The 14,357-nt window shown below is 38.7% G+C and overlaps 1 protein-coding gene across 4 annotated transcripts in view; it reads left to right on the top strand.

The window, feature by feature from the left end:
• Window positions 1–14,357, top strand: part of LOC133637772 (sodium/potassium/calcium exchanger 1-like) — a 40,065-nt gene that overhangs the window by 13,643 nt on the left and 12,065 nt on the right. For 2 of the 4 annotated variants that reach the window (XM_062030517.1, XM_062030515.1), the window contains exons 4-7: window positions 333–441; window positions 5,681–5,734; window positions 5,944–5,994; window positions 7,457–7,522. In XM_062030517.1, the coding sequence (XP_061886501.1) occupies window positions 333–441; window positions 5,681–5,734; window positions 5,944–5,994; window positions 7,457–7,522 (280 nt within the window). The remainder of the gene's footprint in view (window positions 1–332; window positions 442–5,680; window positions 5,735–5,943; window positions 5,995–7,456; window positions 7,523–14,357) is intronic. The other 2 variants (XM_062030516.1, XM_062030518.1) reach the window with 2 other exon arrangements.

The following is a 14,357-nucleotide window of genomic DNA, read 5'->3' as shown; positions in this document are numbered from 1 at the left end:
AAATATTTTTATTTATTTAGTCATTTTGGACATTTCCTCCACATTATTATTACTCTAAAATGTGTCAAAATAAATTTTGTTTTGAGTTACATTGTTCATAAATTGGTGTTTTCTTGTGGGCCAATCTGGACCAAAATGTCCCCACTGGCTGAAAGTGACTAGATGTAATGAAGGAAGCCACTTTACTCACCCCTCACATAACCAGCACTTTACAGTTGTATTGCAAATTGTAAACAATTTCACACCACAAAGCTATAGGATGCCGGTATAATTCCATCGGTCGACCGATTATTAGTCGACATCCCTAATTTTTTCTGTCCACATTTATGCAGGTACGTCCTGTTCTGCAGCGAGGCGGGAGCTCTGCCTCCCTCCACAACACATTATTAAGGAGCACCATTTTCCAGCTGATGATCCACACACTGGACCCACTGGGGGAAGGTACAGTAACAGGGTTCGTAGTAATCCTTGTGGTAATTCATTTATCAGTGACATATTTTGAGATGCTTTCTTACAAAAGATTGAGTTACTTGACTATAATGACAAGAAGTATGAACTGACATGGTAGCAACTGTCATCAAGCATGGTAGTGTAGTATCATGCTCTGAAGTTGTTTTGCAGTGCCTTGTACAAAGTGGATGGAATCATAAAGGAGGAGGACTTTGTCCACATTCTTCAACTTTACTGCAAATTCAAGGTTGAAACTTGGACATTGTTTGGTGTTCCAACAGAACAATAATTGGTTTTGGAATGAATAAAGCAGGCAAACTGCACTTTTGGGGGGGAATTTTCCCCATCATTCACAGTCCTTATGTAAGACAAGAACACAACTTTTTATTTGTTTTTTTTTACCCTTAAACGCTAGAAAAGCCAGCAACAATTGAACTAATGGGAGTCATGACGAAATTGCGTCTATTGCGGCCATTAAACCCATTTAAAAACATCCAAAAAGCACCAACAATACTCCATTTACATTTCGTGTCCTTAATATTAACCAAGTATTAGCGATATTGTCATTATGAGCACTAATGTTACGGACCTACTTTTAGTGCCGCATTGATCACAAGCCATGGTGCTATATTGACATCATGAGCTGGTGAGCTGCTCTCTCGCCTCTGAGCTTGTGAATATTAATCATAGATCATAAATAGAGATGTCCGGCCGATATTATCGGCCGATAAATGCTTTAAAATGTAATATCGGAAATTATCGGTATCTGTTTCAAAAAGTAAAATTAATTACTTTTTAAAACGCCGCTGTACGTATCCGGTAAAACACGGATGTAAGGAGCAGTACAGAGCAGTTGCGTCTTCCAGTCGCGTCTTCCAGTCGCGTCTTCCAGTCGCGTCTTCCAGTCGCGTCTTCCAGTCGCGTCTTCCAGTCGCGTCTTCCAGTCGCGTCTTCCAGTCGCGTCTTCCAGTCGCGTCTTCCAGTCAGCAGCCCCTCCCTTCCAGTCAGCAGCTCCTCCCCTCTCCTCTCTTCCACACATAACACAGGAGTTGATGACTGCAGCATGAGAGGTTTACTGGCGACGCTTGATGACCTCATCAAACCGCCGCGAGCGGAGCATAACAACAACAAGAGTGTGTTGTTGCCGGTGCTGTAGCCTGGCTAACAAGTGAGCTCGCTCGGTGACTAACTAACGACACCATGTCTAGGGATTGGGATTATTTTAAAGTGTGTCTGACGGATAAAAAACTGGCAATTTGCAATGACTGCAAAAAGTTGGTTATGCGAGGAGGAACCAAGACGTCTTCCTTTAATACAAGCAATTAGATCTCCCACCTCTTCAAGAATCATAAGGAGATACGCAATGAATACAAGCGGAAGATGGATGAAAAGCAAACACCGAAAGCAGCTTGCAGTGAAGGAAGGTGCCCTGTCTCAACGCAGCATTTCAGAAGCTCTGGCTGACTGCTAGTCCACTTCAAGCACTCACCACTAGCATGCAGCACATTTGTGTTACTCATACAAATACGTTAGAGCAGGGCAGATTGAGCCCAGTTTATAATTTCCTGTTATACAGTATGCCAGGCAGTCTACTTAAGGAGGACTATGTTATTGTTTACTTTATTACTCTAGTATACTCTGGACTGAAGCTGTGTGCCTTCATTGTTTTTGTAGCTGTTGTTTTGAGGCATGTTTAAAAAAATAATGCACTTTGTGAAAGTCAAAGTGTAGTATTTCCCATAGTTGTATTGGGATTATCTCAGGGAGAGCATGTCCCAAATTCCAAGATGTTGTTTTGAGGCATGTTAAAAGAAATAATGCACTTTGTGACTTCAATAATAAATATGGCAGTGCCATGTTGGCACTTTTTTCCATAACTTGAGTTGAAGTTGTTCTCTTATATTGAAAAACCTTGTTACTTTGTTTAATGCATCCAGCGGGGCATCACAACAAAATTAGGCATAATAATGTGTTAATTCCACAACTGTATATATCGATATGGGTTGATAACGGAATCGGTAATTAAGAGTTGGACAATATCGGAATATCGGATATCGGCAAAAAAGCCATCATTGGACATCTCTAATCATAAATCATGTCTCCCCTGGATAGTTAAAGGATGTGGCCATAAACCGAGAAGTTGGTCAACTTTGACAGCCAATTTAGACCCGGAAATGGCGAGAAAGACACCCACCTTTTCTTTCTTTAAACCGTTGTGAGGATAATGATGCATGTTTCATCTAAATGGGAAGATATGAACATCCCATCAGTTGTCATCACAGTGAGAGCAGACATTGTACAGTAAGTGTTTGTTTGTTGTCTCTCACAAAGTCTGCCGTGAGTTGTCGTCAGTGTTGCTGAAGGAAAAAGTGAATGTTGTGATGCGTCTATGAAATTAATGTGCCGCCATATGCTTAAAATGAGTAAAATACGTAAATATTACTTATTATAAATGTGTCTGTTAAAACATTACATATAGTACAGTACTTACAGCATGTATATTAAACCTTTTTATGGAGATTATTGGAAGCATATTAGAGCGATTTTCATTGGCCCATTGTTGGCTGACTTTTGCTTTTATGAATTAGAGTGCATTAAAAAAAAGAAAACCACACAGTGCGTGTGCTTAGCTTACATAGGGATTGTGAATGATTGGTAAAATTCTAAAAAAAGTGCAGTTTTCCTATTAAGCCCCAATCTCTGTCCCAGGAAACTGAACTATTTGATTGACCTCTACTATACTACTGGAACGCTAGAACAAAATCCAACCATTGTTACATTGACAGGTTTTGCTAACTGAAGTATTGTTGATTGGGCTGTCTTCGACTTAAGAGTTTCCACCGTCAAATCTGATTGGTCAGATTTTGTCCATAGTCAAATCTCTGTTACCGTTTTTTTGTTTTTGTTTGTTTTTTTCAAGAGCACAACTAATGGGGATCCCACAAATAAACATCGCATTTGCAACTTGGCGACAATCGGATGATTTGCAGCTTTGGCTCTGGCGCAGCATTGTGAAGACTGTCAAACTTGACTATCTAGATGAGTGGGAGTAAATGTGGTAACAAGCTCTCTGTAGGTGAAACTGCAGTAGGATTAGTCCCATTACCAGAAGGGAGCCGTGAGAAAGGCCTCGTGCCCCAGCAAACTGGTCAAAGCTACACACTCTGGGCAGAGACGGCAGTCTTTGGGCCGTCCTAGGTGCGTGTGACATGGCAAGGGGGTTGGATCTATTCCGCCTATGAAGCGCTGTAAAAAACAACCATTAACATTTTATATATACATGCTGTAATATGTAATGTAGTAACAGGCACATTAATAACATGTGATATTTTCGGATTTTGTTCATATTAAGAATTACAGCGGCGCATTGATTTCACAGAGCGCATCTCAACATTTGCTATTTCCTCCAACTATAACAACACTACTAATAATGGCAGACTTTATTAGAGCCAACTAAAACTACTTTGAACAATTGATGATCCAGAACCGTATATTATTAAGCCTGAATATAAGGAGGATGAGCTACAGATTTTAGAAGCTGAGTGATGAGCAGGTCTCGCGCTAGTGAAACACTAAGCATTATAAACAAAAAATACAAACTGTTTGCTTTCATTGTGATGCTGACTGATGGGATGTTTCTATCTCGTAGCACAAGACTTATGTTCCCCGTTTAGAAAATAAATTCATCATAATCCTCACTCCTCAGGTAAGAAAAAAAAAGGTGGGAGCAAACAAGCATATTGTCGCTTCTTCCTAGTGATGTCTTTGGGTCTAAATTGAATTTTAAAGTTGGCCAACTTTTCGGGTTATTGACAAAACCTTCTATTTTACAGGTGTGAGGCATGTTTTATAGTCTAGCACACAGTTTTACCAGCTCAAAGGCAATGCAGCAGCCCAGTAGGTTAATAGCTGCATAAGTGAATCAATGCGCTGTTCCTAAAAGTAGTTCCTCGGCTTTAGTTCTTAAAATAAAAATGTTGCTAATACTATGCAGGTCATGACATGTAAGTGGAATACTGTTGCCGGTTTTTGGATGTTTTTAGAGGACTTTATAGGCGCAATAGATGACTACAATTTATTGTAACAGCAAGACTCCAAGCAATTTTTTGGCCGCAAATCCTTTCCATTATTGATTATAGAAAGTCCATCCATCTATCCCTTTTCTACCGCTTGTCCCTTATGTGTAATTCCATATTTGTAAATACAAGTTGGAAAAAAGCAGGCCCCTTGCAAATAGTGCAGTAAAGCTGATCCGTGACTTGGTCGGTCTGTCCGATCCAGTCAGTCCACACAGTCTTCCCTGTGAGTCAGAGTAGCTTGATAAGGCCTAGTGACCTTCAGCTTGTATTCAAAATGGTGGGACTGGATTCTTCACTCTGGCAGCACTCAGTCACAGCTGATTCCTAATCAGCTTTTCAATTTAGGCTCATACAAGCTGGATAAAGACCAGCATGTTAGCAGACCAAGCTCTTTATCGCTATGGAAATAGTAGAACACACCTGGGCTTTATACCATCACCAAGGCAACTTGCATCATCAGCATCTTTTAGATCAGAAAATTGGATCTGGCTTTTAAACAGCAAAACCAAGGAGACTGTTCCTGTTTGGATGGAAACATCATACTGTTACGGGTGTGTTTATTCCTCAGGTACAATAAACACTGTTATGCTTTTATTGTGAACCTTTTCACCAAACAGGATGTCACTGTGTGCTGGTTTTAATTCATTGTAGTGCAGATTTTAATGCAGTGTAGATAGACAGAAGTTGGCTTTCTGTTGTTGTTTAATGCTGCTTTTTGATAATTATGTAGTTACCAATATTACAACACATGTTGACGAATGCAGTCAATGTATGTCGGCGTTGACTTGAGGGGGAAATTTTAGTGATAAGAAAAACATCAGGGAATCTAGTGAAGTGTGGTGAGGTTCATGTGCGGTGAGATTTGGCTCATTTGGAGTTTTTTAAACTTTAAATTAATGTGTTGTATTTAATGTTAATACAAGTAGCTAATTTAGTGAATAAAAAGAAAATTAAGAGAATAATTCAGTTTAAATATAGATTTTAAATCCGTAATTTCATTTAAAACTATATTGTAGAAGCAGAAGTATTTAATCCCACCCCTGATCAGTCTTTACTTTAGGTAACCATTTGTAAAATACAAATCACGTGCATTTATGTGGGTACACAAAGTGTTATCAAGACCAGAAACAGACTTGTGATTTCTGTTCCAGATTCAACTGTTAGTGGGGCGTTCAAACCCCCTACTACAATAAAAGCTAGGGGAGGTAAGAGTGCTAAAACTATTCTGGCCTCACTGTACTTCCTTGTGCTGCATTTGTGTTTAAAAACTTTGTAAGGCATGATTTGACCATAAAATATGTCAAATATATAGTTTAAGCTTTTTCTTCTCAGTGAAAATGTAAGACTATTTTAAGAAGCTCATACATTTACCAGTATGTGATAGTGTACTTACAATTAATGTGCATTTCTTCAGAGACCTCCATTAATAGCAATATCAGAGGAGAGGGGTTAATGCAAAAGAAAGGTAAGGTATTTGTGGTGGGTTTGTTGCATGTAAGTTTGTAGTCGCATGTCAACATGGGATTGTAGTGTGATTGTGTGTTTGCATGCAGTTTGTGATGTAGTTTGCATTGTTTTTTTTTGCATTTGGTTTAATCAACTAACTTTTTCCAAGTACTTTTAAATTATGTGAGAATATTTTAGAGGACAGTTCTTTTATGGGTTGTTTTTTTCATAGGTTTGTTGGCTTTTGTTTTCCATAACAATGGTTTCGGTTTTGTTAGTAATAGTCCGTATCGTATGAAACCAAAGCAATTTTTAAGATTTTTGACACCCAAAAATAACAACATAATACACGTTTCACAGAAAACAATTATTGTTGCAGTGCATCCGGAAAGTATTCATAGAACTGCACTTTTTCCACATTTTGTTATGTTACAGGAATATTCCAAAATGGAATTAATCAATTTTTGTCCTCAAAATTCTACACATAATACCCCATAATGACAATTAGATTTTTTTATTTTTTTTTATTTTGCAAATTTATTAAAAAAAACAAACAAAAAAAAAAGCACATGTAGGTCTACATAAGTATTCACAGCCTTTGCTCAATAGTTTGTTGATGCACCTTTGGTTGCAATTACAGCTTCAAGTCTTTTTGAGTACGATGCTACAAGCTTGGCACACCTATTTTTGGGCAGTTTCGCCAATTCCTCTTTGCCCATTCCGCTTAGCAGCACTTCTCATGCTCCATCACTTTGGATGAGAAGTGTTGGTTTTCATCCAGGATGTCTCTGTAAATGCATTCATCTTAGTCCTGTCAGGGTGGTGACCAAGAACCCAATGGTCACTCCGTCAGAGCTACAGCATTACCCTGTTGAAAGAGGAGAAACATCTCTGCAGCAATCCACCAAACAGGCCTGTGTGGTGTAGTGGCCAGACGAAAGCTATTTCTTAGTAAAAAGTTTGCCAAAATGCACCTGAAATACCCTCAGGCCCAAATTCTCTGGTCTGATGAGACAAAAATTTAAAATTTAACTCTTTGGCATGAATGCCAGGGCGTCATGTTTGGTGGAAACCAGTGGCAGGAACTGGGAGACTTGTCAGGATAGAGGAAACAATGAATGCAGCAATATACAGAGACAAAAAAATGTTTTCACATTGTGATTGTGGGGTATTGTCTATAGAAGTTTCAGGACAAAAATGAATTTCTTCCATTTTGGAATAAGGCTATAATATAACAAAATGTGGAAAAAGTGAAGCGCTTTGAATACTTTTCGGATGCACTGTACATGCAGACAGTTATGTGATAATACATATAAATGATAAATGAAATTAATAAATAAATACTTTTAATATAATGTTTACTTTTATTTAAGAGGAAGCCACCTTTGTAGATTTTATCTTTTTTTTTTAAACCTTTTTAGCATTGTGTGTGACAGGTTTATACTTAACAATAGTTAACAGAATAAATCTCTTGACCCCAGCAAAGAACAGAGTAAAGCCTCAGAATGTCCCTGACACAGGAAAGTCACATCAGTTCCACTTGGAAGGTGAGTCACATGAGAATACTTCAATTTAGTTTGTACACTTACAATGGAACCCGTTTATGTCGGTACAGCTTATGTTGATCACCTGTCAATGTCAACCAATTCATCAAGTCCTGGTCCACCATGTTGTTATTTTAAAGAGCTAGTTTAAGTAGATAGCCACCTATTATCGACATAAAATTTGAGAGCCGAAAGGAAAATTTCTATGAAAAATGGGTCAGTTTATGTTAACGTATTGTACTATTCTTAACTTCATCATAATTGTTAAGCAGTGTGATACAACAGCAACATAACTACTGTCTAATTACCTGTGTTTGTCAAATTTCTTTAAAATATAAATTCGATATAGTTACTTATGGGGTGCCGAATGTAAAAGTTAAGTCACACTTTTCTAGCTGATATATTTCTCAGATTTAACTTACTTTTCATCACATCTAAGTTTAAATGTTAAATCTAAACCTAAGTCTTAAATATATAAATCTGTATAGATATATAAATCTTAAATCTAAACCTAAATGTTAAATCTAAATCTAAATGTGAGCGCTAAATATTATGCTAGATCCACTCGACGTCCATTACACCGGTCGCCCAGGGGAGGGTCCCCACATCTGTGGTCACCTCCAAGGTTTCTCATTGTCATCCCATTGGGTTGAGTTTTTTTCTTGCCCTGATGTGGGATCTGAGCCGAGGATGTCGTTGTGGCTTGTGCAGCCCTTTGAGACACTCGTGATTTAGGGCTATATAAGTAAACTTTGATTGATTGATTGATTGATAAATATTCAATGTGCGCGCCAAATGTTATATATCCAAACCTTAAATCCAAATCTCAGTGCTAAATGTTAAATCTAAACCTAAATGTTAAAAACATGATGGGTGCTTAATGACAAATAATGCCAACAAAGTTGCATTATTTTTTTTAAATATTAGCGCTGAACGTGTGAGTGTGCAAGGTGTGTTGCATAAAGACAATTAGACACTCAAACACTTCGACGCTGCACTTCCGCGTTTGACAATGAATGGAATTGATTCTAATACCCGAGTCATGCAGTGTGCATGAATACCCCTATTTCTATTTGGATGTATCTTTCATAATTTCGCTGCACTCTTATTTCATGATTCTGGGCTAAGTAGCCATTTTCCTCTTGGAAAGGTTTGTTTGGGGCCTTGCAATGGCGAGGAACTGAGGATCGATGACTATCGATCTTGGTCCTGGGATGTCAAGATGTGCCAATGCGAACAGAGCTAGTAGTTTTGTTGCACCAGTTATGGTACACACACCCTGTGGGGTTTGCCGTCTGCCAGGATGCTTGGGGGGCAGTGGGATGTGTGGGGGGCGCCGCGGACTAGAGTTTTGGATATGTGCGGCTGGGGTTTGGGTTTGGGTTCATCTGTGAAAGTAGGGTTAGGCTCACGTTCTGTGCTGACGGTTCGCCTTGAGATCCAATTGTGTAAAAACTTTTAAGTGGTGTATACTGAACACAAGGATTGAACAATCTTAGATTTATATTGCTCTGAGAATTGTTATGTTTAGTTGAGAAGGGGTGGGATTTAATAAGCTTTGCTTCTTCCTACTCCTTTTCGGACATGTTGAAATGAAACTGTCAAACTTAGTTTGTACACAATTGTAATCTGGTATGCGTGTCCGAAATTAAATGAACTGAACTGAATGATTGTGTCACATATGAACTGTACTATCGGTGTAAACAGTGCGGCCACTGTCATAGAAGTTTGCTGCAAGCAGCAGCCAGCTGACAGAATTGCTTTGGATCAGTTCTAAGAATATGTTTTAATTGTGAGCTAAATGGTAAAAACATGATTACAGTGAGTGTGAATTAAAGTAATCTTTCCTTCATCTTCATTTTAAATCACGCTTCTCAGACACCGGTGCTGTGTTGTGCTGCGAGGAGCAGGAAGTGGGAAAATAAGCATATTAAAAAGCAATAAAATTTTGAGCACCTAAAAGGATGATTTCTATAAAAAATTAGTTAGTTTAAGCTAACGTTGTATTGTTAACTTCGTAATTGTTAAGCAGTGTGATACAATCGCAACAAAACTACTGTCTAATTACCGGTGTTCTGCAAATCATGTTTTTACCATTTATCTCACAATTAAGATGTATATTCTTTAGAACTGATCCAAAGTGATTCTGTCAGCTGGCTGCTGATTGCAGCAAACTTAAATGATAATGATTGTTATCTTAGCAGCTGTGTTTGTTAGCTTAGCAGTGGCAGTTTGGGGGCAGTGGCGGCAGCTCAGTTGAATCTTTTCACTGGATTGTTAGTGCTAGTTAATAAAGCGATTGAATGTGCTTTGATGGCTGTAGTCCTGTTGTCAACAAACTAGGTATTGCAGGATTTCAAGCATGTCACTTCAGTCATTGATTGGTTGTTCATTATTTCCTGTAGTAGGAGTGTGTGTATGTGCGTGGCTGCGCACCTACTTATTGTGTGTTGTTTGTTGTGTGATGTTGCCCCTTCTTATTTGATATAAAGTTCATTTTTGTGTGGTGTTGGTTGTTGCTTGCACAAGTAAAAAGTTACTTGTGGTTTTGACAGCCACATCAAAAGTAGTGTGCCACCTTACGTCACACGCGTAGGTAACTGCGCTGTAAGGCTACGCTGGTAGAAAATATTTGCCACCAGAAATTTTTTTTGTAGGGACGGCGTGTCTCTGATGGTAGAGCTGCTGTGCCAGGTTCAATTCCAGCTTCCGCCATCTTATTCACGGCGCTTGTGTCGTTGGGCAAGACATTTCACCCACCTTGCTACCAGTGTGCTCACATGAATGTTTGGGGATGGTCGGAGGGGCCGTAGGCGCAAATTGGAAGCCATGTTTCTGTCAATCAACCCCAGGTTATCTGGGGCTACAAATGTAGCTTACCACCATCAACGTGTAAATGTGGACTGAATGAATGATGGCTTCTGCGCTTTGAGTGTTAAGAAAAGTGCTATATAAATCTGATCCATTATTATTATTGTCATTGTAGTCAAGACAAACATCAAATTACCGCAGCAGCTCTTAAGGAAGAGTATACAATTATATCGGAACATGAAAATGAATAAATGAAATAATGAATAAAAAATATGCACAAAAATGAAAACCATGTCAATAAATTGTCGTAGGTTAAAAAATATATTTTTATTATCGCCCATTCTACTTATGTCTCTGGCCAATTTCACAAGTACATTTGCAGGCTTTCTCTTACACGTCCATGTATTTGGTGTGCTTTGAGTGATTTAGTCAGTGCTGTTGTGAAAAGATTATGTGATACATTTTATGTGAAAAGTAAGATTAGAAATACACAATACAATAATACATGCTGAGAATGTTTAAACAATATGTGTCTTAGCAAGCTAATGTCTTCTTTGTTGTCTTTGTTAACAGTTGGGTGTTGGTAAAGGTTAAAGCACCCATTTATTTGGATATTCTCATCTGTGTACGTTTGCTCATTGACTGAATGCTAGTGATGGATTAGATTTGAAGGAGGATCCCCGTAATCAGAGTTCTGTGTTCATGCATCACATTTGGGGTAATGAGGTGCTTCAGATGCCTGAGATGCATAGCAAAGTGGTTGTGAGAGAGCCTAAAGGGGACTCAGCGGGTCTGAAACAATCATCACAAACCATGGTTGTATAAATCCATGCATCTATGTACTATGCTGATTGACTCTTGTCTGTTTGTGTCCCTGAACAAGATTTTGTTTGTGGCCTACCAAATGACTCGTACTGCTACTACTAAACATATATTCTGCATCATAAAGATAAGAAATTAATTCATGAAAAATATCTTCATTTGAATTGTGTATATTATAGCAACTGAACCATAAATAACAATTTGGAGTAATAGTAGGATTGAATAAAGAATAAGCACAAACCCTAAGAAAACATAAATATGAACTTAAAGGAGAACTGCACTTTTTTTAAAGAATTTTGCCTATCGTTCACAATTCTTATGAGAGACAAGAAGACAAGTTTTTTTTGGGGTTTTTTTTGCATTCTAATCGGCTCGTTCTAGGTGGCAATGCAGCTAATGATTACATTAGATTAGTTTATTTCAAAGGGGACAATGCAATTTCATAAAACACATGACTACACATGGTTAAAAAAGCCAGAATTAGCCAGAAGGCTAGTTTTCATCTGTAGTTCCCTGGCTATGATGTAAAAAAGGCAGTAAAATTACAATTTAAAAGAAAAAGGAAAGAAAGAGAGAGAAAAGGAAAAAAAGCACACAATACATATACAATATGATAAAAAAAAAAAATACAACATCACAACATAATATTTATCTTAGCATCAAAACAGGCTCATCTTAAAGTGCTGGCAGTGTAGGCGTTGATAAGCCACATTTTAAATTTTTTTGTGAAGGCCTTGTATGTTGTGACCAGTTTAACCTCCTCAGGTACTGAGTTCCAGACATTTGTGCTCCTTACTGACCAGGCCGACTTACTGAAATGGGAGCAATCCATTCTGCCTCTAAATTACTTTAAAAATGTATCCAAAAACCGCCAACAATACTTCATTTATGTTCCGTAACCTGTATAATAACCAAGCTGTAGCGACATTGTTATTGTAAGAGCGAACACTGAGGACTGCATGCTACAGTATCAGCTATAAGCTAGCTTTTGCGTCAGCAGCTGAATGGCTTTTGAGTTTATAATATACAACACAATGCGATAGGACACCAATCTGTACTTACTGAAAATCATGAACAATCATATTACAGTATCTGTAAAGTATTAGCCCACATTTTATGTTGTGTTTTTACACAGCTAGCTCGACAGTGTATGTACTGTGGTTGTACGGTAATGTGCTGCATGTATTATGTTCAATATTATAGTGACTTACTCGATGGACTGGCCGGGGAAAATCTTTTCTTCTTGTTTTATTGGTACAACTTGGCTCCAAGTTCCACATTTGCAGCGTCAAGTCACGCTGTGTTGGCCCTGCGATGAGGTGGCGACTTGTCCAGGGTGTACCCCGCCTTTCGCCCGAATGCAGCTGAGATAGGCTCCAGCACCCCCCGTAACCCAAACGGGACCAGCGGTAGAAAATGGATGGATGGATGGAAGTCACGCCAACCTCACTCTCTCGGCTACCGTCTGCTCCAACGTTTCACTCTCCGTTCGTGCTCGCTTCTAAAAGCAGTTGTTCATCCTCCATATATTCAGCTTCAAAAAGATAAGTTGAATCCTCATTTGTAGAAATACAGTCATCTTTGTTATCTATTACCAAGTCTGCCATGATTATAACACACTCGCGTTTGTTTCCGGAAGTAGAACACACATTTTTTGGTAGTTGGAAGTGCGTTGCTATGGAAACAAAAATAAATGCGCTGAGGACAGAAGTTTCGGCAATGCTTAAAATGACTAAAATATCGTAAATATTACATATTGTTATGAATGAGTCTGTTACTACATTATAAATATACTTGCAGCGTGTATATAAAAAGTTGGAGAATTTTGAAGTTGTTTTTGAGGGCTTTGAAGGCTACAGTGGTGACTCCCATTAGCCACATTTTGCATTTTGTAAGCGTCTTTAGAATCCTAAAAAAAAAAAAAGAAACGTGTGTTCTTGTCTCTCATAATGATTGTGAATGATGGGCAAAATTCCCCCCAAAAGTTCAGTTCCCCTTTTAAAAAGTGCCTTCCAAGTAATGTAAATATAAAACATCTAAATCAGGGGTCCCAAACTCAATTTACCTTGGGGCCGCTGGAGACAGAGTCTGGGTGAGGCTGGGCCTGCATAAGGCATTCCACAAGAATAGCTTTGTTAAAAAAAAAAAAGTGTTTTCTCAAATGTCTTTTTTTTCTTCTTTTTTTTTTTAACAGTAAATAAAATGAAAAATAAATAATACATTAAAAATGAATATATGTTTGGGGCTGTGGATTATATTTTAATTCCACTTGGTGTCACTGTTGTGTTCAGCCGCACGCACGGAGAACGTCTCTATGCACGGACAACTTCATTTACGCAATATGCGTTAATTCCGCTCATGTTCTTACAGCCTCAGCACGGCGGTCGCCGAATAATAGCCCAGTAGCAGTTTCCTTTGTTTTTGTGCTCGATGTTCATGTCTTTTCATGATGACATAAACATGATTCCCGGGCGCGGCCACCGCTGCTGCTCACTGCTCCCCTCACCTCCCAGGGGGTGATCAAGGGTGATGGGTCAAATGCAGAGAATAATTTCGCCACACCTTTAACCATGGCATTTGTAGATGGTAGAAAGTAAAGGGATAGCAAGCGCAAAAAAGCGACTGCTCCGAGAGTGTTTATCTGCTGTGTTATTGTTGTAAACGTAGTCATAAAAACAAAAAACAACTGACACCATATAGAAATATATGTACTGTAGTGTTCATCGTGTGAGACAATGCAAATACAATGCAAATAGCGCGATGCAAATAAAAAATAAAGACCCATAATTAACGGTGCAACCCTATAATAGGCACAGGTTATAGGGGACTGTTATCGCCGACGGACATGTGTCGTTATTTGACTGCAGCCTACATTAGGCTACATTGAGTTCCTTGATTTTCTTTTATCCCGCCGCGTATGCATCACTTTGATTTATTTTGTCAGAGAGAGACATGCATACAGTATACAGTATTTACTAAGTTTTGCTGGGCAGCAACATGAATTTTTGTTTTGTTTTTGGAAGGGTTGTAAACACAGCACGCTGGGACGAATGTCCGCGTGTGCCCAATAGAAACGAGGCAGGCAGCCAGGCACAGAAGAAAACTCTCCAGGGCAACGCTGCTGTCACTTTCACTCATTGAGAAATGTTTCTCTGCTTGCATCAAGCACGGTCGATGTCCCGCCCCTGAGTTATGTACCCCTCCG

This window comes from Entelurus aequoreus, linkage group LG02, assembly GCF_033978785.1.
Source record: "Entelurus aequoreus isolate RoL-2023_Sb linkage group LG02, RoL_Eaeq_v1.1, whole genome shotgun sequence".
NCBI classification, from domain to species: domain Eukaryota; kingdom Metazoa; phylum Chordata; class Actinopteri; order Syngnathiformes; family Syngnathidae; genus Entelurus; species Entelurus aequoreus.
Note: the sequence above shows the minus strand (reverse complement) of the source record. Positions and strands in the feature narration are given on the sequence as shown.